This window comes from Polypterus senegalus, chromosome 10 (assembly GCF_016835505.1).
Source record: "Polypterus senegalus isolate Bchr_013 chromosome 10, ASM1683550v1, whole genome shotgun sequence".
Taxonomy (NCBI): Eukaryota; Metazoa; Chordata; class Cladistia; order Polypteriformes; family Polypteridae; genus Polypterus; species Polypterus senegalus.
In genome coordinates this window covers 39887144-39914039 of record NC_053163.1, presented here as the reverse complement: position 1 = coordinate 39914039, position 26896 = coordinate 39887144, and the positions used below count along the sequence as shown (strand labels likewise).

The 26896-nt window shown below is 37.7% G+C and overlaps 1 protein-coding gene across 3 annotated transcripts in view; it reads right to left on the bottom strand.

The window, feature by feature from the left end:
* Nucleotides 1-26896, bottom strand: part of LOC120537097 (neurite extension and migration factor-like) — a 519487-nt gene that overhangs the window by 44585 nt on the left and 448006 nt on the right. For all 3 annotated transcript variants that reach the window (XM_039765751.1, XM_039765752.1, XM_039765750.1), the window contains exon 5: nucleotides 10172-15625. In XM_039765751.1, coding sequence (XP_039621685.1) covers nucleotides 11439-15625 — 4187 coding nt within the window. In that variant the 3' untranslated portion in view covers nucleotides 10172-11438. The remainder of the gene's footprint in view (nucleotides 1-10171; nucleotides 15626-26896) is intronic.

Genomic DNA, 26896 nt, shown 5'->3' with positions numbered 1-26896 from the left:
GCACAGATCTGGCATAATGACTACAGTATGTGGGACAATGTCTAATAATAATGTCAGTTATTCCATTGTGCTCATCAGCACACTCTGCACCCTGAGACAAGCTGTTTGATTTTCATGTCTTGCAGAGCACTAGCACCCATTTCCAGTCATATGACAATGAACTCATGTAACAGATGATGCCATCATGTAGATCATATTTAACATGGCATACACAGTACTCTGAATCCAAATATTTGTATTAAATCTAAAACCTATAACTGTTATACAGGAGAGATGTCATAAAAGGTTATTTCTGGTATAAAGTTGATACTAAAGTTCAAAAAACATAATGTCACTAGGTTTTATTTATAGTATATCAGTACTGAGAAATTCGGTACCATACACGACTGCATTATTGGAAGTAGATGAATTAGTTCGGAAGGCATAATAATGTAAGAAATTTTGTGGAAAACTTGACAAGTGAAAATGACTCACAGTTGTGATAATACAGGACTGTATTAAAACATATTGAAAAAAAAACAGCAGAAGTCAAACCTGGTGTCAAGTCTCAAGTCAAGGGCATTAAGTTTGAGGAAGGAGAATTTTAGCATGTGATTGCAAGGAATTGTACTTGTTATAAAAAATAAGCAAGACGCAAACACAGGCTTGTGTTATTGTCACTTTTATCCCTTTATGAAGTTAGTTCAGAAAAACATTTATGTGTGCTTTGAGAATATAATAACGTTACCGATCAGATGGTATGCAATTGATATCTTGTCATGCCTCTGTAAGTGGAGATAAAAAAATAATGAAATGAATTGTTATTTAATAATATGCAGTCCTGATAAATTAAAGTAGGGTTCACAATCATTCTGTGATTGTAATGAGCACTTCTACAGATTTCCAATAGTCCAAATATCCATCCATTTTCTAACTGACGTACACAGTTCAATGTCACAGAGGATACTTCATGCACATCTACAGCTATGCAAATAGGACTGTGGGATTAGAGAGGAATGGAAACACTAATAAAAGTGTAGCAAGAAACCATCAAGGCAAGATTCAAATTTAGTGGTATTAGGCTTACCTATTCTGGTAATAACACGAGCAGCTCCATGTGTTAATACCAAAATAATTTAAAATTATTTGTCAATATTTCAAAGGATTAGGAACAACTCTCTATTAATATGACATGTACTGTGTTATCAGAAATGCATAATCGTTGAAACACACAAGCAGGAAAAGCAAAACAACATACCGGTACTTCATTGCCAAATTAACAATTGCAAACACTGACTTTGTGTTATTCATTTTGTTTATGAAAGCAATCTAATATCATTAGTTTAACCCATAAGTGAAAGCACCTCATATACCGTGCCCTCCATAATGTTTGGGACAAAGCCACATTTTTCCTTGATTAACCCTTCTGTTACACACTTTAAAAATAAAAGTGCAGATTGCAGACTTTAATTCATGGGTATTTGCATACATTTTGGTCATGAGGTGTTGTAGAAATTACAACACTATTTATACATGGTAACTCGATATCTGGGCACCATAATGTTTGGAATAATTGGCGTCACAGGTGTTTCTGATTACACAGCAAACAAGTGCTATCAATATTCACAATGTCACGTGGACCGTGTTTCAATAAGATTTTAATACCTAGAGTGCCTTTCATAATGTTTAGGATAAAGACACAGTGCTCCACAGTTTAAAGTTACAAATCAAGCAAATCAGATGTGATTAAACTACACATTGCAGATTTTAATTTAAGGGCATTGCATAAAGTTCGGTCACAACGTGTGGAAAATGACATTTTTTATACATGGTCCTCTCATTTCAGGGAACCATAGTGTTTGGGACAATTGGCATTCCAGGTGCTTGTGTTTACTCAGTTGTGTTTCATTGCTTTATTCGTGCACGCATAAGCTGCCTAGGCTTGTTTCTACCCTTTGGTAGTTACTGGAAAAAAAAAAACACAGAACATATGAAAAATGTGCACATGCTAAGATAAACCTGTTATGCATCAGCATGTGTTTTTTGTGACAAGGTTCTTTTTGTAATTTTTGAATTTTAAGATGTTTCATATTTTTATGTTACTTCAATCTATTCTGTTTATTATGTGCCATGTCCATAAATGTAGTAATGTTCCTTTTGCATTGAGGGAGGTTCCCCAAAAGGTGGGGCCATCAAGACGTCAATTTTGCTGATACCTCACCTTAACTATTTATTGTGCTAGAGAAGAGGCCTCAGCAGCATTTTCACTGAAGTCGTTTGGAGTGTGTGTTTGTGAGCATTGTCGTTTCTTTGTTTTTTGCTGGGTCTTTGAGGTTTTTGATCTTGTTTGTGTTACTGGATTTGAATATTGGGACTTGTTTGTCTTTCGATTGTGTTTTGGTAACTCCTCTGCACCTCTTTTATGCTTTTGTGGGCTTTTCTATCTATTTTGAAATTCCTGAAAATAAACTTAATTTATAAAGGTTTTTCTGTTAACAATTAGTGTATAAGCTGATGTTTTCAGTTATTCCCCTCTTGTGGGGCTTCTGGTATATTTTTGGGACATTTTTTAGTTTATTTTAAGGCTAAAATCCCTTTTGGATTTTCTTCTGCGATGAAGCTTGCTGGGTTTCAACCTTTTCCATGTAGGAGTCCAGTCTTATGTTTGAGACTCCATTCCAAGACAGAATTGGGTAGTTTGTGAAATATCACTATTTTTACAAACTCTACGCTGAAATTCCACTAACAATTATAAAACCATTTCTTCTAACACAAGGAGTGGAGATGGTTTCCCGCATCTCTGCCACAAACTAAAGTTTTTTGCTGTGGTATAGAAAGGTATGGAGTATCTTGAAATTTCACTAGTATTGGTATCAAATACAAAAATTCTGGTATTGTGACATCTCCTGTCCCTTTATCTCATGTGTTGTACTTTAATGCTTTAATTTCTCAGTAAAACACTTCATACATCTCAATAAAACCAAACACACCACTTCATTAATATCAGCAAAAAATTGCATTAATACAGTATACTGTTTATTGATATTTGTATGTACAATATAAGATATAACATTCCTTGTAAGTGGAGTTTTTACCTCTTTCAATGGAGATGTCCAGGAAGTTGATGCGTCCATTTATTTATCTTTCTATGGTGAACTGAACTGCTGGAAAAATGAGTTGATGTGGCTGTGGAATATATTTACAGTTGTGCTTGAAAGTTTGTGAACCCTTTAGAATTTTCTATATTTCTGCATAAATACGACCTAATACATCATCAGATTTTCACTCAAGTCCTAAAAGTAGATAAAGAGAAACCAGTTAAACAAATGAGACAAAAATATTATACTTGGTCGTTTATTTATTGAGGAAAATGATTGAATATTACATATTTGTGAGTGGCAAAAGTATGTGAACCTCTAGGATTAGCAGTTAGTCTGAAGGTGAAATTCGAGTCAGGTGTTTTTAATCAATGGGATGACAATCAGGTGTGAGTGGGCACCCTGTGTTATTTAAAGAACAGGATCTATCAAAGTCTGCTCTTCACAACACATGATTGTGGAAGTGTATCATGGCACGAACAAAAGGAGATTTCTTAGGACCTCAGAAAAAGAGCTGTTGATACTCATCAGGCTGGAAAAGGTTACAAAACCATCTCTAACGACTTTGGACTCCACCAATCCACAGTTAGACAGATTGTGTACAAATGGAGGAAATATAAGACCATTGTTACCCTCCCCAGGAGTGGTTGACCAACAAAGATCACTCCAAGTGCAAGACGTGTAATAGTCGGCGAGGTCACAAAGGACCCCAGGGTAACTTCTAAGCAACTGAAGGCCTCTCTCACGTTGGCTAATGTTCATGTTCATGAGTCCACCATCAGGAGAACACTGAACAACAATGGTGTGTATGGCAGGGTTGTAAGGAGAAAGCCACTGCTCTCCCAAAAAACATTGCTGCTCATCTACAGTTTGCTAAAGATCACGTTGACAAACCAGAAGGCTATTGGAAGAATGTTTTGTGGACAGATGAGACCAAAATAGAACTTTTTGGTTTAAATGAAAAGTGTTATGTTTGGAGAAAGGAAAACACTGCATTCCAGCATAAGAACCTTATCCCATCTGTGAAACATGGTGGTGGTAGTATCATGGTTTGGGCCTGTTTTGCTGCATCTGGGCCACGATGGCTTGCCTTCATCGATGGAACAATGAATTCTGAATTATATCAGAGAATTCTAAAGGAAAATGTCAGGACATCTGTCCATGAACTGAATCTCAAGAGAAGGTGGGTCATGCAGCAAGACAACGGCCCTAACCAAACAATTCGCTCTACCGAAGAATGGTTAAAGAAGAATAAAGTTAATGTTTTGGAATGGCCAAGTCAAAGTCCTGACCTTAATCCAACCGAAATGTTGTAGAAGGACCTGCAACGAGCAGTTAATGTGAGGAAAACCCACCAACATCCCGGAGTTGAAGCTGTTCTGTACGGAGGAATGGGCTAAAATTCCTCCAAGCCGGTGTGCAGGAATGATCAAAAGTTACCGGAAACATTTAGTTGCAGTTATTGCTGCAAAGGGGGGGTCACACCAGATACTGAAAGCAAAGGTTCACATACTTTTGCCACTCACAAATATGTAATATTCGATCATTTTCCTTAATAAATAAATGACCAAGTATAATATTTTTGTCTAATTTGTTTAACTGGTTTCTCTTTATCTACTTTTAGGACTTGAGTGAAAACAGGATGATGTTTTAGGTCATATTTATGCAGAAATATAGAAAATTCTAAAGGGTTCACAAACTTTCAAGTACAACTGTAGCTGGTTGCTTTTTAATATGGCTCTGTATCATTGATGTAGCATATCCATAGTTTAGGTCTAAACTAAGTTAGAGGCACGTTTTCAAATTGTTACATTACCAGTTCTGTTAAGAGTCCTTATAACAGAGATCCCACTGGCGCATCATTTTTCTGTCTGTAATATTTCCCATTAAAATGGGAGCCTGAAAACCAAAAGGAATGACTTAAGAACATTTATTATGTATTTATATATCTTATGTTTTTTCTCCAGCCTAAATGGATTTTTTTCGTTTATCCTGTCTTCCCGGCCATCTGACTTTACCTTTTTCTTTGTTACTTACTATTTAATATTATTGCCTTATCTTATTTGTTTTTTATTTCATGTAACTTTTTTTGTCATCTTGTAAAGCACTTCAGCTACATTGTTTATATGAAAATGTGCTATATTAAATAAATGTTGTTGTTGGAAGTTAGTTTTCTGGCAAAGTGATGTGAACAGCATTATTTCCTTTGTGGTCAGCTTTGTTCGTGCCATTTTGGTTGGGTTGTTACTCAGTTTTGAGAGTAACGTTTCTGTGGCCAGATGAATTGGAGTCATATAGTGACATACCCGTAACACCAAATGAGAACATGATTTCATCATCATTGATGTATATATTCTTCAGGCACTGCAATGCCATCTCAGCACTTGTAACTGAATAATCTTAATCTAACATTAAATATTTGATTTGAAAAAGTCTTTTGGATACACCTGTTGGTCCACCTGTTAGGCTAACCAAAGGTTTGAATTTCAAAGGGGTTTTATGGAGTTTTGGAAGCCCATAGAATTCCAGGCAGTTTGTATCTTTGCATTTCATTCTATAATAATCCTGTGTGTTTAAACAGTTGTTGTTACAGAGCTTATTCCGAGTGGTGTTAAGTCTATTCAAGGTGGTTTTTGTTGTGTCGATGGCTAGTTGCTCATAAGTAGTGGTGTCAGACAGCATTTCCTCTAATGTAGTTACATATTGCTCTTTGTCCACTATGACTGTTGCACCTCTTTTGACGGTTGGTGTAATAACAATACTTTTGTCATTTCGTAGCTTTCTTAATGCCTTCTGCTCTTTTTTAGAGATATATACCGTTGGATGTCTTGAATGTAACTGGATGGCCATGGCACACCTTATTTTCTGTGCGTCGTCTGCTGATATCTTTTCAGTTTTTATAATATGTTCCAGGGTGCCCAGGAAGTTCACATCAGAGGTGTCTTTATGATTTATCTTCAATCGTCAGATGGGAACATTTTGTTTTGTCTTAGCCAAACTGGTTATGCAAGGATTTAAAAGCGTGACTCTAGCTCACTTCAGAAGTAAACCTTGGAAACATGACACTGACAATACAGTTGTCATATTAAAAAGCAAACAGCTAAATTAATTCCACAGCCACATGAAATCAGTATTCCCTGCAATTGAGTTCACCATGGAAATAGAAATGAATGGACACGTCATCTTCCTGGATATCTCTATTGAAAAAAGTTAACAACGCTACTTTGATTACAAGTGTTTATCGCAAAGAATGTTAGGCGGAAATAATATGACACTTTGGTAGCAACCACCCCTTAGAATTAGAATAATTAGAATTAGAATTCCAAGAACAAAACTTAAAAGTGGTGAGGCGGCCTTCTGTTGTTATGCACCTAAAATCTGGAATAGCCTGCCAATAGGAATTCGCCAGGCTAATACAGTGGAGCACTTTAAAAAACTGCTGAAAACACATTACTTTAACAAGGCCTTCTCATAACTTCACTGTAAATTAAAATCCTGATACTCTGTATATCCAACTAATTATAATAACTATTCATGGTGGCTCTTAAATCTGTACTAACCCCTACTCTCTCTTCTGTTTCCTTTTCCGGTATCCTTTTGGTGGTGGCGCAAGCACCGTGCTACTCAAAGTTACTCAAAGCACCGTGATGTTTCAACAATGATGGATGGATTAAAAGCCAGAAGTCTGTATGACCATCAACATCAAGTGACTCCGTGAGAACCCTAACTACAAAGAGGACTATTTCATTTATGTTAGGTAGAATGCCCAGAGGGGACTGGGCGGTCCCGTGGCCTGGAACCCCTGCAGATTTTATTTTTTTTCTCCAGTTTTTTTTTGTTTTTTCTGTCCACCCTGGCCATCGGACCTTACTCCTTGTCTATGTTAACCAATGTTGTTTTATTTTAAGCTCTTATTTTGTCTTTAATTTTTCTTTTCTTCGTTATGTAAAGCACTTTGAGATACTTTTTGTATGAAAATGTGCTATATAAATAAATGTTTTTGTTGTTATAGCATAAATGGAGTTGTGTTAAGACATTGTTCAAAAGGATATACATTCTACCCGGTACAGTCTTCCTTATCATTGTGACCTATCAGAAACAACAGCGTGCATCCTTTCCAGATCAGGCAATAAAGTAGCGCATAAACTGGGAAACACTTTGTGGACAGTTCTTTTTAATGTCAAAATCAGGAAAGCTGCAGCAAAGACACAAAATGCAGTTTACAGTATACTATGCAATGCATGCTCAGCTGTATATGTGGGACAAACATCTACAGTAAAACACTTGCAAAACATATATAAGAACATCACAATGCTGTCAGAAGGAAGGTCCTGTGGTCTCATATATACACATACCAAATCAACCAGACATATGTTTAACTGGGACACAATGCAAGTAAGATTCAGGACAAATGCTAAGATTGCCACAGAGCTGGCTGAATTGTGGCTATCAAGTGAAAATGTCATTAACAGACACTTGGACATGAAACCAGCATATGCAGAATTAGCTTAAATAGAAGAACATCCAAATAATAAAAAAGACTAAGGCCAGGTTTATACTTCATGTAAGACGACGCGTGTTCCAGCGGACGCTACTGCTACCCAGGCATTATTCTGTTTATACTTTTGTATGTGCTTTGCGTAAATCTGGAAGATTCCACCAAGTATAGTGCAAGATATCATCACGGTGAGAACAGGTTTGGCTTTGCAGTGTTGTGAATCACCTGAAACACCCATTAAATTCTGAGGACACCTTGCCACAATATCTCTGAAAAGCATAGATGTTTAATGATTAAATCCATCAATCCAGGGATGAGCCCATTCCAGCCATCATTGGGCATGAGGCAGAATCAATCCCTGGACGGAGCATCAGCTCATCTAAGGTCAAGACAAGTACACACATACACTAGCGGCATTTTTGCATCACCAAATCCTCAAACCTTCATGTCTTTGGAAGGAAACCGGAGCACAATGTGGAAACCCACCAGGAAAACATGCAAACTCCAGGCAGGGAACACAAGGGACATGACTCCCTACTGCGAGGCAGCAGTGCTACTGTTCTGCCACCGTGCCACCACAACATTTGCAATTATTATCAGTTTTCATTATTTAAATTAACGACTTATCTGTAAAATGTAACATAAATGCTACATGCTTTAATGCATTTCATAATGAAAGTTATATCAAGTATAAATCTAAGGATTCTAAAAGTGCAGAGAGCTGGAATATCATAAATTTAATGTGTTCTGTGTGGCAATTGCTGCTGTCAGGTCAGGAAGAAGCCCCAGAAGCATGTAGCGATTAACAACTGGGTCTGTTTTAAGATGACGTTTAGGACGGTCTGCTTTAATGATAAATTAAACTACAACGTTAAAGTGGACATTTCAAGATTAAAGCCAAAATTTCACAAAATAGACCTTTTCATATGTCCTTAATTTTTTTCTCTGTGGCTCAAATACGCTGCCATACATTCTGATGGTGTTGTGAAAAAAGACGGCACAGAAGATGGTATATGAGACTTTTAAAATGTATTGTGTTGGGGAATATGCTACGCTTGAATATAAAAGCATCATGAATGCATTTGTATGTCTGCATTTTGCTTTACATCGCTTTCACATCGAACCATTCATCAAACATCGAAGCCCGCACATCAATCCTGTAGGATCTGCAAAGTGTCTCTCTATCACATGTAGATAGTAAACAGAGACTCTGACGTCACATTCCGATTTTTATCACACTGCGCTCCCTGACGTTTTGCTGGTACTGCAACTCGTTCACGCGTTGAGTTAATTTCTGAGGACTTGCTCATAGGACCCATCAAATATAAACGGGCCTTAAGACCAACACCCTCCGAACATCACCTTACCTTACTAATCCACCCCATCACACCCACCTAATTCCTCATTTGCTATATTTTGATTCCTATATGGCTAATCATTTTCCTCTGATGTAAATGTGTGGCATTGGCCTGTGTCTAACTAGTGAAAAATGAGTTATATATGATTAAACTGAACTGGTGGTACTTTTATAAAAGACTGCTATTCTAAGGAAATGTCAGTATTACTTTTTATCCAATAAATCCTAAGGTAGCATGAAAGGAGAGCATATCTGTTTTGGTTCACTTTTTTCACATTACAGTATGTAACATTTGCTTTTAAAATATACATAATGTGAAATGTCCTTTCACATTAAATACACAGAAAAGTGATCAACTGATCATGTTTTGCATAAAGTTATTAATTTCTAGAAAGATGAGATTGGCATTTTGAATGCAGCATTTTTCTGATTTATATATTTACTCTCAAATGCCATCGCACATTACTATATGCACAATGTGTAGTATAAAACTTATAATGGATGGCATATAAACAAACAGTCAGCAGCTTCAGTCAATATTTAAAGCAGTTGCACACGAAAAATAATTTCAGGTGTAAAGTGGCATGGTGAAAAAGCGGATTGCATTATTTTCCCATAGTTCATTCTGGGCTTGGTTTTTCATAATTTCTGTTATGTAGTATCTATTTAGCATACTTCTTGTATCTTGGCTGTTTCAACAGAGATTTAATTTCCCTGCTACACAGACTTTTTACATGGTGTGTGCAAATTTCCACATGTATATGCGACTATGCTTATGTGTTTCCTTAGAAAAACTACTATTCCATAATGGTAGATTTCATCAAATTGATTGCAACTTCAAGTTGAATAAATAGGTACTAAAGTGGATGGAGCATATTTAACTATTGTAAAAATATAAAAATACTTATCTTTAATACAGTATGCAGATATTGTTAAAATATATACAACAATAAGAGAACAAAAGTTTCAATTGCTAAATTACAATGGTTGCATTTTAATATTTCCAAGAATCACACAGTTCAGGAATTTAAAATGTTACTCCTTTGTTCCCTTACTGTGGACATGAAATACCATAATGACTTTTTGAATGATAAGCTTTGTTATTTACAAATGCTTCAACCTGTGCACATTGAAAGTGCTAAACCGTAAATCTGAAAAGATATATCAATAATAATAATACACAACACCTCAGCAGTCAAGGTTTGACAGATACAAAAAAGGTGTATATACAGTACATACCTTCTGATGCCTTTCAGGTTTCCTTTAGAATCCAATAAAACACAAGTGGTATTAATGTCAACAATTTCCTCATCCTGAATAGAAAAATGTTTTGTCAGCTTTCAATAGGATTTTGATAATCCACAGAATTGAATTTCTGGGTAATGTCGAGGTAATTTAAATTTGTTAAAAAAAAAGAGACATCAGTCTTTAGGTTTTGGTCAAAGTGTTGTACCACTGTCAGCTGCAGGTGCTTCTCAATGGGATTGAGTTTAAAAAATAAAAAAAAAATAAAAAAAAAAAGGGAAGAAAAAAGTTCTGGAATGTTTTTCTTTTTCTGCACAAGACTGAAAAACAAAGAAAAAAATGAAGTGTTCACGTAGAAAATTGTCTGTACAGTCACATTGTTTGGCACGTGTATTTAATTTTTGCAAGTAGTGCATATGTTTTTCTGTACAACTGCATTAGCAAAAATTCCACTTTTTGAAACATCAAACTGAAATCTCTATCATTAATTGTCCGGGCTTACTAAGAAATGATTCTTAAGGACATCCCTTTTAATAATAAAAAAAAGGAAAAGCAAAAATCCACAAAGTATTTCTGACAGTAACGTAAATAATACCATTCCAAGAATCTCTTCAGACACTATATGCAATAGAAAAAAGGCCCCTTTTTGAGTTAAGAAAAATGAAGTCCGCTTTCTTTTAGCAAAATCAAAATGTTCCATGTTCTGAGGATGAACTATGTTCTATTGAACAGAGTGATAAAATCATTGTGCCTTGTGATGCTTTCAGGCAGTGAAAATGCAGGTGGAGGAGTAGGGTTATCCCGTTTCTGCATATAAAAGACAGGTGCTTACGTTTTTAAGTGTCTGTATACAGATACATATTTAAAGAGAGAACTGTTTGGGAGGGGCAGCAAATGCCACACAAAATTACATTTCACAAAAAGGCTTAGTATTTTCAATAAAAATATCAAGGCTTTTCATTAAAAAAGCATAAACAAACATAAAACCAAAACAAAAAAAAAAAACATAAAAATCTGAAGCAGCAACATAGCAAAAATTGCAGACATGGCAGATAAAACCCAGCCATGCTGGAAACAATTAGTCAATAGGTAGTTTGCAAGTACAAGAATTTTCATGCAAGTTGTTTTCTCTCTGAAAAAAAGGGGAATGTCTTTGCCATGCAACTCATAGTTGAGTCTAGAGGGTAAAACGAGGGTCAGAGGGGCTTAGCAGGTGGAAGGAAAGTTTGAAGGGGTGCACTGCAGCCAGAGGAACGGAATATTACCTCAGTTTTTCAAAAGAGGTCATCACTGCTAAATCCTTATTCTGGTCTCGATCAGCTCGTTTTCCCTTACCATTCTCATCCCTTGGGAATTTTGCACTTGTTTTGTGGCGGTACATCTTTTTATGCGCAGGACCATTACTGGCTGAACAGGTTAGATTATGGCCACTTTTATCAAACAAACTCCTTGCCGCATTAGGACCACATTCCCCTGGAGTGTTTGGGACACTGGGGTTAGAAATGCTTGTTTTACCCTGATTTTTACTTCCCTTGCTGGATGGCTTGCGAGTTTTAGACAGACCTGGAGTTACACCAGTATTGCTGCCCTTTTTTTTGGAGTCTGGGGGTGTGCTGGCAAGGATTTTTAGGGTTTTCAGCTTGAGGCTGTTGGCTTCAGGAGGATGGCAGACACCAGAGGCAGGGCCCCAGAGGGGTTCAATAGAAGCCATCATGAATCTCTGAACCTCAGCCATTCCAGATGCAATGTTGGACAGGATGTTACAGGGCTCTTCAAACTCTCTCTGATCGTCATCAAGGAGGTTTTTGTTGTGTGCTGCATTCGTTTCCGACCAACATGCATTTGCTTCTTTACTTAAAGGCCATTCTCCAGGTAAACCAGAGACACTAGAGGCTGGATTATGAACAGTAATACCATCTTTAAGCATCTGTGTTGGTGGTGCAATGTTATTTCGAAATTTCCCTTGTGGTTTTTCATTTGTTCCCTGTGCTTTACCATTCTTTGCATCCGTAGAATTTTTTTGTTTCTTTGTTGATCTGGAACCTTGGCGGGGATTTTTATTTTTCTCAGTTGACTTGGAAGCTTTCGGCACTTTTGCTCTCTTTGTAATTTTCTGATCCATTCCTATATTTTGCTTTGGGGATGATTTTTTCTTAGATTTTGACAGTCTTGGGGAGCTGCTGTTTTGACATAACTGCTTGTCAAAAGCCTCCTGGCAAGAAGGCTTTTCCACCAGGCCAACAGGATCATCATCATTGAACATGTGAAACTGAAATTGATGACTGTTCACGAGGAAAGAATCGGTATGCTGATTCTGCTGTGGGACACTGCAGTTCCATTTAATCTCTTGTGAACTACTCAGAATGCCTTCAGATGTTTCTTGGAAATCTTTAGACTTGCCAGTAGATTTGTTTTCTAACCCACCTGCCTGAGGAGACAAATTGGGAGTGTCAGGAGGTGACATTTCCGACAGGGATGAATGTCTAAACTTATCAGGAGTAAAATTTGAGATGTCCAGTAGATCTGCAGACTCCTTCAGGGGCACAATTTCATCTACACTCTGTTGAATAACAAGTTTTGGACTGCAGTGAGCTAAAAAGTTATCATTAATGTCATCTTCTCCATCTTTATCGCATGGCTTCAGAGTTAAAGTGTTATAGTTGCTAGAAGAGCCAGCCATGGAACCCCCTGAATCAAAAGTGACCACTCTGCCATCATCTGAACTAAGAGATGCAGGTTGAAATTGGAAATGTGGCTCACCGCAGGGTAACTGACAAGTCTGATAATCATTATCAGATGGCAATGGTTGATCATGCAAATAACTCTTATGATAAGGAAGCCGGCTACTGTTCAAGCTTAGTTGCGTATATTCTGAAACAGACAAGCTGTCTGGCATTTGGACAGATAAGGGTCCATTAAAGTTGTTAGGTTGCAAAGAATTGTCAGCAACATGGGGCCCAAATGCTTGGCTGGAACCAGGCTGCCAAATATGTGAGAAATTTTGCTCCATTTCCAAATGGTGAGGCGACTGCTGTAGCTCTGATTCAGAGGGTGGGGAGAGAACACAGCTCTGTGCAAGTTGTAAAGAGGTGAACTGCTTTTCAGTTTGGGATATGTCATCAGGTGGTTGTCCAGAAGAGTGCTGGGGGAAATAGGAAATACCAGAACTACTTGAAGAATCAGAAGCATCTAACAACGTTTGCAGATAGCCTCCAGGAACAACCGGGACATTTCCAGCAATTTCAGTAGGTGGTGCAGGTTCACTGTCAGAGCAAGTGGCTGGCATGAAAACTATTTTTTCTCCTATGGTAGAATTATCTTGTGGGAGGTTTTCATCCATCTGGGGGCTTTGTGTAGCTATTTCACTACCCACGTTCTTCACACAGTTCTCATTGTCACCATTTTCTGTCCCAGAGGAAGGTTCAGCTAGATTTTTCACATTTTCAGTGTCTTGCAAAATTTTTAACTTTTTGCTTTTCAGCCTAGCTTCACTTTTGAATTTTTTTAATCTTATAATTTTATTTTCAGTTCCCCTCTCATCCCTTTCTTGTGTTATGCTTTTGACAGAGCCAATATGCCTGATGTCAGTAGCCTCTAATCTGCTTGCATGGTTGGCTGTAGCAATTGTTAAAGACATGCCAGTTAGGGTGGCATCACTTTTACCAATGATACTTTGTTTGTGCTCAAATGAAAAAGATCCCTGCTTACTCAATGAATGCTCAACAGCTTGAATTCGCTGAATTCTGAGTCTACTGGCAATTTTATGTTTTCTTTTTGGTGGAATGGAACCAGAAAGACGGTTGGAGCTGTTCAAGTTCATATGAGCCCTGCTGAGTAACTCATTTCTATCACGCTGTTGTTTTTCCCAAAAGTCCTTCAAAGGAGCCATTTTTTCATATTGACTCAGGAGTTCAGCATTCAAGTTCACCGTGATGTGAGTGGGATCTATTTTACTCAGTTTTACTAGCATATGTTTCTCTCCTTTGAACCGGTTAATAATGATATATTTAATGATAACAGGGGGCTCTTTGCGTGAAGATTTTCTTCTCTTTTTTGGACACCAGTCATCATCATCTTCCTCTTTAGGTCCAAAAGGTTGTGCTTCTCTTTTTTCTACATTCTTTTCACTATCAATGGAATCCACATCATACAGATAATCATCACTATATCTGACTTTCCGCTTAGCTCGCAAGCCATAGTTGAGTTGGCTAGATGAACTTGAATTTTCTCTGGATAGCAGCTGGCCACAGTCCTTGACTTCTCTAAAGGTATCATAAGAAGAGCCAGTGCAAGAACTGTCATCACTATATTCACCTGAATCCTCTGCAGAATTGTTTGAATCAAAGAAAAAACTTCTTTTTGGGGTCAAATACGATGCTGGCTCAGCAGGACTATCTGCTTTTTCTTCATTAGTCCAAAGACTGATCTCATCTGTTTTAAACTGTATAGTTTCAATATTCTTCTTAACACTGTTATTTTCTTTTTTTGTACAATTTACTAGGACATTGGGGAAAAAATTAAACTGTGTCTCCTCCTGAAGTGCACTGCTTTTCTCTCGAATGTTGTCTTGGAAGGACTCGTATCTAATTTTTAGGGAGCAAACATCACTGCTAAGTGTGGAATCATCATCATCAAACATGTAATTATCTACATCCTCTTCTGAAAACAGGTTCACTGACAGCTCATTCCTGGAGCAAAGGTCAAGGAGCTCAATCTTACTTTCACTAATAAAAGACTCAAAATAACCCCAGTCTTGATTGGTATTTGACAACAGACCCTCATCTCCACTACATTTGTCTAACAATAATCCCTCATAGTAATTTTTTGGTGTGGCATCTTCAGAATCACTGTCTGACTTTTCCAAATCTTTTTTATCCATTGTCCTTGATTTATGCAAAGGAAAGCTTAATAGCTGATCTGAAAGCAACTGTTCACCGTATCTTGCACCTTCTCCTGTGCTCATGCATTGAATATCTGAAATGGAACAAGTGTCATAATCCCTGTTTATTTCACCCACTTTCAGACTAATTCCTGGCTCTGGGTCAACACCATCTTTTGATTCAATAAAACAACCCAAGCAAGTTCGGCTCTGCTGCATTAGACAGTCATTAGATAAAGTTGATATACCTCCGGGTTCCATTATTGTAAATGAAGTTCTTTCACAATCCTCTGGCAAGGACCAGGGACTCACAACCTTTGTAGCACAAGATGTAAGTGAGATTGTTTGAGTAGAGGAGTCATTTGAATTCTGTTCTGGTACATCAGTCAATCTTAAAGGAGATGGAGGACTTAGCATGCAGGGTTCCTTCGAAGTCAGCAGTGGTAAGTTTCTGTGATACAAATGATTTGCTTTTTGGGAGCAATTAGATTCTGCAGATGGAGAGGAAACTATAACTGCAACTTCTGTGGAAGCCAACGGCCTCACATCATTCCCCACTTCAAGTGATTCTAAGGAAAAAGAAAAAATGTACAGGTTATCCCAAGTGTTTAGTCATTCATTTTTATCTATCACATATAGTATAACACTGAAAAAGAGAAATTCACAATTAAAATTTATGACTTAATTACTGAATAGCTTTACAATTTTTGGAACAGTTCTTGTTAACACAAACTTTTGTAATTATTTAAAATAATGTACATTGTAACAATGCATGCAGAAGATAGCATCTTTGAAAACTGACCTTTTTTGAAATTTGAATTTTGCCTTTTTTTCAGAGCCAAAAACCCATTATTTCTAAAATATTCAATAAGATACTATCTCTGCTTCGCTACAAATAGGCTTTAAAAACATTATGTAAGCACACAAGCCTTCTAATAATGTGGAAGATGATGACCTATTCAGAGATGCATTCGTATTAACATTGACAAATATAACAAGGTACTGAGTTTAACAATTTAGTAAGTGAACTGTCTATAAAAAGACAATAAGCAGGTGTTTTCTGGATTCTTGCACTGTCACTACATAACACCAGTATATCTGCCTTCCACATTTCCAAGTTTCACGTAAGGCTGGTAGTCAGGCTAACATGTCATTTTTATTCAGTTTAGTTTTATACAGTCCAATTTATTTCACAAAACTCAAGATATTGTATGTATTTACAAATATATGATTTCTTACATGAAATGCATAAATAACATCTAACAAATGCAAATAAATATATAAATGTATTGGATGGTAACCACAAGTAGCATAGTGCCACAAAGAGGGGTTTAGAAATTGCTATATTAATACACTTTGAAAGAAATAATCAGTTTTGTATCAGCAAGGCTTCAGTGAGTCAAAAAAAGCAGTAAAAGACAAAAAAACTGCCTTTATTTGATAAACAGTACAAATTTCCTACTTTCCCTGAAGTACTAATAACATCTTTACAAAAATCTGTTTACACAAAGAAAGCCTTTTAATATCCTTCCACTTTGTATGCACCACAAAGAAGCTCATTTTGCACAGTTACAAAGATGAGTCTGGGATGATTTTCAGAATCACTCCACAAGCACTAACACCAAATCATCTTTGCAGTCATTCCAAGTGCACCACACTACAGCCTGCGGAATGGAGCATGGCAGGATAATTGTGGTAGTGGTTAGTTCTCATAGCTGATGTTGTGTGCACTGTCCTTGTGACAGTGACAGCCAAATGGGACAGACCTGGACTCACAGCCTACAGCAAGATGGATTTGTGCTTTCAAGTGCTACGACTCACTCAGCATGTCACATGTGTTGTTTACATATCTTCTTAAATTATCAGAAGTGTCATGGCTCCAAAAACAGTTGGAAAAGCCCAGGAAAGTTCAAAAGAGTCTTTAAACAGCTTTATTGAACAGTACTCAATAAAAGGTAGTAGTGTCTTCAGAGTTTTTTGATGCCTGATGTTATTAACAAACTAATTTACTAAGTACACTGATACTACTCCAAGGGAGGCCAAGGCCTATAAAAAATGATGGCTGGACAAAAGGGCAGATATATGAGGAAAGAGTGGTGGCTATGGGCAGGCAGAGTGGTAATTCTCTGGCTGAAGAATCTGGGATGGTAACTTGAAGGTTACCGGTTCAAATCCAGGCAGTAACAGAACGAATGCTACTTCACCGGGCCCTTGAGCAAGGACCTTAATCTGCAATTGCACCAGGGGCACTGTACAAATAGCAGACCCTGTGCTCTGACCCCAAAACCTCTGTGTGTGTCTCTGGAGAGTAAGTTGAGGTATGCAAAATATGACAAATTCCTAATACAAGAAATTATATGTGGTGAATAAAGGATTAAAATAAATAAAATAACAAAAGCACAAGAGCATGTACAGTCTTTTGCATTCATTTCGACTTTTGTTAAAAAAAAACTTAAATTAAATAGAGTACAGCTGGCTTGGCTCCCCTAACTTTGCACCCATGTCTGAAATTTCATCACAACATGTATTTTCATTTCAATGCAAAATTTAAATAAATTTTAGGACTAGGTGTTTGGGGTTTTCAGGTACACATTAGCTTGAAAAAAAAAAACTTGCAGAGTGTGTAGCAACCAAGAAACCATGGTAGTAAGTTACATTTGTCACAATAATAGTTAGCATTGACACCTGTCTGCAGTCTTGCTTGCAGTGTGGTGGCTCTGTCATGATACATTTTAAAGGAGTAAGACATCTCCTCAAAATTGACAGAATGATGACTGCTGAGAAACACAAACAGTGTGTTTTTTTGTGTCAATTCCAAGCCCAGATAAATGGGGAGAGTTACGTCAAGAAGGGCATCCAGTGTACCATTTTGAAACATCAATATGTGGAAAACAATACAGATTCTACTGGATCAGCTGAGGCCCAGGTTAACAACGGCCGCCACCAGTACTGTTAGACAACAGGGTGCTGGCGGAAATGGGGCTACTGTTGGCCAATGAAGGAGAAGAAGAGGGAGGAGATGTGTCCGGAGGCAGGAGGGGAGCAAGGGAAAGTGTAGTTAGGCAGCATAGGATGGTGGTCTGTGAGGGCAGAGCCAAGGATCAAATGGTGGAAGCTGAAAAAGGAAGACTGCAAGGTTGAGTTCAGGGAGTTGGTAAAACAGACACTAGGTGGCAGAATTAACAGACAGCTGGGCAACTACAGCAGAAGTATTAAGGGTGACAAGCAAGATGGGTGACTGGTGTGACATCTGGACAGAGAAACGAGGGCAAAAAACCTAGTAGTGTAATGGGGAAATACAGGAGAATATACAGAGGAAGAGGGGGTGAAGAAGAAGTGGGATAGTCAGATGTAGAAAGTAGAGAAGAGTACAAGAGATAAGGTGTAACAACAACAACAACAACATTTATTTATATAGCACATTTTCATACAAATAATGTAGCTCAAAGTGCTTTACATGATGAAGAAAGAGAAAAAAGACAAAATAAATAAATAAGAAAAATAAGACGAAACTCATTAACATAGAAAAAAAAATAAGGTCCGATGGCCAGGGAGGACAGAAAAAACAAAAAAAAAACTCCAGAAGACTGGAGAAAAAATAAAATCTGCAGGGGTTCCAGACCATGAGACTGCCCAGTCCCCTCTAGACATTCTACCTAACATAAATGATCAGTCCTCATTGTATTTAGGGTTCTCATGGAAGGACTTGATGATGATGGTCATGTGGACTTCTGGCCTTTAATCCATCAATGTAGGAACATCATGGTGCTTTGATTAGGTGGTGGTGGCGCAGGTCGCCACCACAGAAAACCGGGAAAAGAACAGAAAACAGAGTAGGGATTAGTACAGATTTTGGAGCCACCATGAATAATTATGATAATTAATTCAATATACAGAGCATCAGAATTAAACTGAAATTAAGTTATGAGAAAGCCATGTTAAAGTAATGTGTTTTTAGCAGTTTTTTTAAAGTGCTCCACTGTATTGTATTGGCAGGCTATTCCAGATTTTAGGTGCATTACAGCAGAGGGCCGCCTCACCACTTCTTTTAAGTTTAGCTCTTGGAATTCTAAGCAGACACTCATTTGAGGATCTAAGGTTACGATTTGGAATATAAGGTGTCAGACATTCTGATATATAAGACGGAGCAAGATTATTTAAGGCTTTGTAAACCATAAGCAGTATTTTAAAGTCAATTGTGAATGACACAGGTAACCAGTGTACTGACATCAAAACTGGAAAAATGTGCTCAGATTTTCTTTTCCTAGTTAGGATTTTTAAGCTGCATTCTACACTAGCTGCAAACGATGCATGTCTTTTTTGAGTAGTCCTGAGAGGAGTGCGTTACAGTAATCTAGTCGACTGAAAACAAAAGTGTGAGCTAGTTTCTAAGCATTTTTCAATGATATAAGAGGTCTAACATTTGCTATATTTCTGAAGTTAAAAAATGCTGCCCTAGTGATCTGATTTAAAATTCAGGTCCCAGTCAATAGTTACCCCTAAATTCTTTACCTCCGTCTTGACTTTTAATCCTAATGCATCAAGTTTATTTCTAAACCTCATTATATCCATTATTGCCAATCACTAAAATTTCTGTTTTCTCTTTATTTACAATAGCTTGAGAAAATTACTATTCATCCATTCAGAAACACAAGTAAGACATTGTGTTTGTGAAACAACAGAGTCGGGGTCATCAGGGGCTATTGACAAATACAACTGTGTTTAATCTAACCTAACGGAAGCATGTAAATTGAAAAGAGCAGTGGACCCAAGATAGAGCCTTGTGGAACACCATATAGAATATCATGTGTCTTTGAGTTATAATTACCACAATTCACAAAGAATTTTCTACCTGCCAGGTAGGATTTAAACCAATTTAAGACACTACCAGAGAGGCCCAACCATTGACTAAGGTGATTTCTAAGAATACTGTGATCAATGGTATCAAATGTGGCACTCAGATCTAAGAGGATGAGAACAGATAAATGGTCATTTACTACTTTAACGAGTGTAGTTTCTGTGCTGTGATTTGTCCTGAAACCCAACTGAAACTTATCAAGAATAGCATGTTTATTGAGGTGGTCATTTAGCTGCATAATGACTGCCTTCTCTAGAATTTTACTTAAGAAAGGCAGGTTAGAGATGGGTCTAAAATTTTCAAAAGCAGAGGGGTCAAGATTATTTATCTTGAGTAGGGGTTTAATTACAGCAGTCTTATGACAGTCTGGGAAGACCCCTGTATCTAATGACGAGTTTACTATGTCAAGAATATTATCAATTAGCACGCCTGATACTTCTTTGAAAAAACTTGTTGGTATTGGGTCAAGGACGCAGGTGGAGGGTCTTAGTTGAGAAATTATTTTATATAAATAAGGTAAACCTATCCTGGTGAAAGAGTTTAATTTGTTTATAACGGAGTACTGGGGCTTAAGAGTGTTAGGGAGATATACTATATTATTTCTAATATCATTAATTTTTTGAATGAACAATACAGCAATAGCCTCACAAGTTTCACTGGAAGTATTTTGGAGGCATTCCTTGAAGTTACCTGGGTTTAGCAGACGATCAATCATAGAGAATAAGACTCTGGGATTACTAGCATTGTTATTTATAATTCTAGAGAAATAGCAGTGCCTCTCAAGTTGGACCGTGTTATTGTATTCTGTTATTTTAACCATAAATATCTCATAGTGGATAGTTAGTTTCGTTTTTCTCCATTTACGCTCAGCTCTCCTGCACGTTCTCTTTAAAACAGACACTCTTTGGGTCTTCCATGGTATAACAATGCTAGAAGATTTTCTAACTGTCTTTTTAGGTGCGACTATGTCAGCAGCAGATCTCAACTTAGTATTACATTTTTCTACCTTAATATTTACATTATCCTTGCTATTGTAGTTAGCACTATAAACGGACTGGCTGCTTAGAATGTTTGTAAATTTTGAAGCTGCTGATGAATCAAAGAAGCATTTTTTAACAATATATTTCTCGTGAATGTTTTCTATCATTATTTCTATATTAAATAGTAAAAGAAAATGGTCTGATAAACCAATATCAATGATCTGCTTCACCATCAACTTTTAGTAATTTGGTAATTACTAAGTCTAATGTATGACCTGCTTTATGTGTAGGTTTACTAACGAGCTGTCTCAAATCAAAAGAGTCCAGGAGGTTCATGAATTCTTTTACTTTTGGGTCACACTGATTAACAATATGAAAGTTAAAGTCACCGACTACTAGGAGCGCATCATAGTTCGTAATTATAATTGACATCAAGTCTGAAAATTTTTCAAAGTAAGACGCATTGTATTTAGGAGGTCTATACACGGATAATACTAGAAACTAAGAAACTCCATGAATAACAACGGCAAGATACTCAAAAGACTTTACCAAATTTACCAAAAATGACATCTTTACACTTTAACCAGCTCGAGAAAATGCTTGCTAAACTGTCGCCTCTCTTTTCTTGGCGATCCGCATGAGTACAGCTGTAATTCAGAGGCGCAGCTTCGATTAAAACAGCCATACCATCTGAGCTAAGCCGTGTAATAAAATCAATTTTCCTATCACTAATAAGATCGTTGATGAAAAATGTCTTGTTGGGTAAAGCTTTAACATTTAATGAAGCCATATTTAATATTTCGGAGGAGCAGCGCTGAATTTTATGTGCGTTATGGGTACTTGAAATAGAAATTAAGTTATTTTTATTAGCGGTGCTCTGTGCGTATTTTTTATTTAATCTATAATCTGTTTTTATAGATTTAATACATTGTTCATTTAAAGGTGTAATCTATATATATAATTCACAAAGGGCACGCAAGACAGTGAGCGCACGCAAGACAGAGAGCCACGCCCGCCAACTCTAAGACCATGACATACGCTAGACAGAGCCCCACCCATCAACTCTAAATAAGGGCAAGCAAGACAGAGCGCGCACGCAAGACAGAGAGCCATGCCCGCCAACTCGAAAGGCAAGCAAGACAGAGAGCTCACGCAAGACAGAGACCCACACCCGACAACTCACAAAGCCCCGTCCACCAACTCTAAGACCATGGGATACACACCATAGAGCCCCGCCTGCCATCTCTAATCCTACTTCCGCGTCCACTGTCGCTCTCGATCAAACAGCAATAATTAGCAAACAAAGAAAGATAACTTGCACAGTGCAAAATTCACAGTTGGTATGCCAGTTAAAAAAATAAGTTTTGAGGGTAGTTTTAAAATGTGTTATTGAATCGAGCTGATGTATATGAGAGATAAGAGAATTCCCGAGTTGAGGAGCACTATGAGAGACGCTCGAGCTCCCATAGGACAGAGTTTGATGTGTGGTACAGAAAGTACAGCTGCTGATGAGAATCAGAGTGAGTGAGATGAGTGTCAGTCTGTAGGAGATCAGTGAGGTTATGGAGAGCTTTAAATGTTAAGAGCGGTATTTGGTATTGTATTCTGTAGTTAACAGGGAACCAGTGAAGTTGAGAGAGAATAGGTGTAGTATGTTTAGTGGATTTAGAACAGCAGGTTGTTATCCTGGCAGCAGAATTTTGAATAAATTGTAAGCGATGGATGCATTTTTGTGGGATGACAGAATACCATTACAGTAATCTATACGTGAGGTGACTCGGGGATTAACCAGTATTTTAGTACTGTGTTGCGTAAGAACAGGACGAAGTCTAGAAATGTTTCGGAGATGGAAGAAAGCAGTCTGAGAAATGTTACTTATACGGGAGGAACTATTTAATAATAATAATAATATTATTATTATTATTATTTAATAATTGCCGTTATTAGTGTGTAAATGGATATAAATAATTGCATGTGAACGATTCACCAAAATCTGTTGTATGTAAACGATACTGTTTAAAATGTTATTGTTTTTTCATCAGAAAACCCGGTTTCCACGTCTACCTGTATTAGTTTAAATGGCACTTTTACCACTCGCAATAGTGCGGACGCGCTGACTTATCGTGTCGACTGGGCAACACAGTGAATGCAGCGTCTATCTATATAAGTCTGTTTTACGTAGCCTGCTATGGGAAGGTACTCTCTCGACCATTGGCATTGGTTTCACTTCTTGCTATTTTCGTTATACTGCGACGGTGGTTTCCTAAGCCTTTGTTATACTGAATTCCTTTCTCACCGTTTTCCGTTCCTATTCTTACACCGCCATATGCTACGGCTGGCTTCGGCTAGTTGTAATTAAATTATTCGTGTTAATGCCGCCCTGCCCAGATTTTTTTACATGCATTGAGATTAGTTATCATAGTAGTAATGCAGTACACTTTGCGGAAGACTTTGTTAAAGAATTATCGTGTCCTAGCTAAGCATTACAGAAAGGGTTAGGAGTAAAAATAGACAGTCAAGAGAGATGAATTACCTTGTGTAAGGTGAAGAAAGAGGTGGCAAAGGCTAAAGAAAAGGCATATGATGAGTTTTATGAGCAGGTGGACACTAAGGAGGGAGAAAAGGACCTGTACCGATTGGCTAGACAGAAGGATGTGCAGCAGGTTAGGGTGATAAAGGATAAAGATGGAAACATACTTTCAAGCGAGGAGGGTGTGTTGAGCAGACCGATAAGAGAACTTTTAGATGCTGATGAATGAAGAGAATGAGGGAGAGAGAAGGTTGGATGATGTGGTGATAGTGAATCAGAAAGTGCATGGATTAGCAAGGAGGAAGTAAGGACAGCTATGAAGAGAATGAAGAATAGATAGATGGCATACCTGTTGAAGCATGGAGATGTTTAGGAGAGATGGCAGTGGTGTTTTTAACCAGATTGCTTAATGGAATCATGGAAAGTGAGAGGATGCCAGTATAGTGGAGAAGAAGTGCACTGGTACTGATTTTAAGAATAAGGGTGATGTGCAGAGCTGTAGTAACTGCAGGGGGATAAAATTGACGAGCCACAGCATGAAGTTATGGGAAAGAGTAGTGGAAGCTAGTTTAAGAAGGGAGGTGATGATTAGTGAGTAGCAGTATGATTTAATGCCAGGAAAGTGCACTGAGGGTGTTAATGGAGAAGTATAGAGAAGGACAAAAGGAGTTACATTGCATCTTTGTGGACTTGGAGAAAGCATATGACAGGGTTCATCGAGAGGAGTTTTGGTATTGTATGAGGAAGTCAGGAGTGGCAAAGAAGTATGTAAGAGTTGTACAGGATAGTTTGATCGAACTGTGACAGTGGTGAGGTTTGCGGTAGGAGTGACATATGCATTCAATGTGGAGATGGGATTACATCAGCATTAGATCAGCTCTGAGACGTTTCTTATTTGCAGTGGTGATGGACAGGTTGACAGACAAGATTAGACAGGAGTCTTCATGGACTATGATGTTTGCTGATGACATTGTGATCTGTAGTGAGAGCAGGAAGCAGGTTGATGAGACCCTGGAAAGGTGGAGATATGCTCTAGAGAGGAGAAGAATGAAGGTCAGTAGGAACAAGACGTGTGTGAATGAGAGGGATGTCAGATGAATGGTGAGGCTGGATGGAGTAGAGCTGGCAAAGGTGGATGAGCTTAAATACTTGGGCTCAAAAGTACAGAGTAACAGGGATTGTGGAAGAGAGGTGAAAAGGAAAGTGCAGGCAGGGTGGAGTGGGTGAAGAAAAGTGTCAGGAGTAATTTATGACAGATGGGTATCAGCAAGAGTGAAAGGGAAGGTCTACAGGATGGTAGTGAGACCAGTTATGTTATATGGATTGGAGACGGTGGCACTGATCATAAAACAGGAGACAGAGCTGGAGGTGGCAGAAATAAAGATGTTAAGATTTGCATTGGGTGTGACGAGGATGGACAGGTCAGGTTGGATGGTTTAAAGACAAAGTCAGACAAGCGAGATTATGTTGGTTTGGACATATGCAGAGGAGAGATGCTGGGTATATTGGGAAAAAGATGCTAAGGATAGAGTAGCCAGGCAAGAGGAAAAGAGGAAGGCCTAAGGATTATGGAGGTGGTGAGAGAGGACATGCAAGTGATGAGTGTAAAAGAGCAAGAGGCAAAAGGAGAGGAAGATATGGAAAAAGATGATCCACTGTGCCAACCCCTAATGGGAGCAGCTGAAATGAGAAGAAGAATTAGAAAAAGATGCTCTGCCTTTGACTGAATGAATAATTTGGAAAAACAAAATATTGTAGCATAATAATGACTGCAAATACATTGCAAACACAATCAAGTCCAACTTAAATTCTGCAGATGGAGTAAAAACAGTATTAACCTATTCGTCTTGGAGCCTTGATGTTAGAAAGTCATTAATAATTTATTTATCTGTTGTTATAACATGTTAAACTTTTATTTATGTTTGTTTACATTTTATTATATTTTATTGTTATTACAGTGACATCATTGGATTGCTGCTTGTCTTTCATTAGGGCTGGATTTCATGGAAGCCAAGATTTTGTTTGCCTGGTTGTTTGCCTATCTATATTAGATGGTCTTTGGAACCGAACAGATCTGTAAGTTAGAATCGCTATAGCTGACTCCAATTGACCTTGTGTTTTTAAATCTTCACTTTATCAGCATGTATGTCACATTCCTTCCTTCCTTGATGTTTCCTAAATTGCAGCACTTCAAATGCACATGTTGTTGATACTCTCGAGACTATTTAGAAAATATTATAAATAAGAATTAAAATAAGGATATATATATATATATATATATATATATATACAACGCACTCCCAGGGACCTAAAAAAATATTTTGTTGTAATAAGATTCTGTATTTGTTAATATAGTGCTTCCTTTAACATGCGCCCAGGCGGTTGCTTCTTTTGTGTTAATTTTAATCTCCTCCTGCCTACAAGTTATGTTGACGAGAATTTTTCTCAGCATTTCCTTGCGATAATACACTTTCCCGAAGCGCGATTGCAGCGTCTGTGGAAGATTGTTTGTCCATTGCTGGGGCAGGGCAAAAACAGGCTCATAGTGCTGCAGTGAAGTGACACAGAAGCAAATCATAAAAGATCGGGCTTGCACTATAAGTCTCTGTCTTGCACCCCAAAACACGAGGCGGAGTCTCAGTACTTTATTCAACTTGAAACAGGAATGGCACACTTATTTATTGTAGCGTGATCTGCCACTCTGCTATACACAGACACAGCAGTCAGGCTGCATCACCCATTGATATCTTTTCTGATTGCTTTGGCGCAGAGACGCAGCATAGCCGAGAGTAAGTTGACAGCGTTGATGGCGAAATTTCGAATTCACTGGCAACACCTTTTTTTTTTACCACTATTGAGAGCTGCAAAAATGTGACTTTTTTTTCTAATAATAACGGTTATCGTTTTTTTTGTGTCTGCTTTTTCTATAGGAGGGTGACAATGAGTTAAATTCCAATGGATGTTTTTTAAATGTTGACAAGCAATAAGCAAAAGGTATCACTGGAAACTGCAGGAAACAAAAAGGGCAAAAAAAAAAACAGTACAAGGAAAGTTCGATGTGCACAACTTAGCTGCGGCCACAGAACTAGCTGCTCTGCGGATGATTCATTCAGGCATTTCAAGGTCTTTTGAGCACTTCGTTATAATGAAAGTATCTGCTGGAAGTACTTCATAGTAACAACATTTCTATAAACTTACGTCATAAGGGGAAACTGTCGGGACCATAAAAATATTTTGTTGTAATGAAAATTTAGTAAAGATATCCGTTATAACGGAATTTAACCTATATATATAGATTTTTTTTTTTTTTCCCACAAAATAACCCCATTTATTGCCATAAACAATTCCATTAAACATTGGTATTCCGCTGTGAATCTCTGTCTCTCTCCTTGGACTCACACTCAACTGCATTTGCATATCGTTCCCTACAGTTGTTGTCAATATTACTGAACAATGTTTCCCAGTTGTGAAC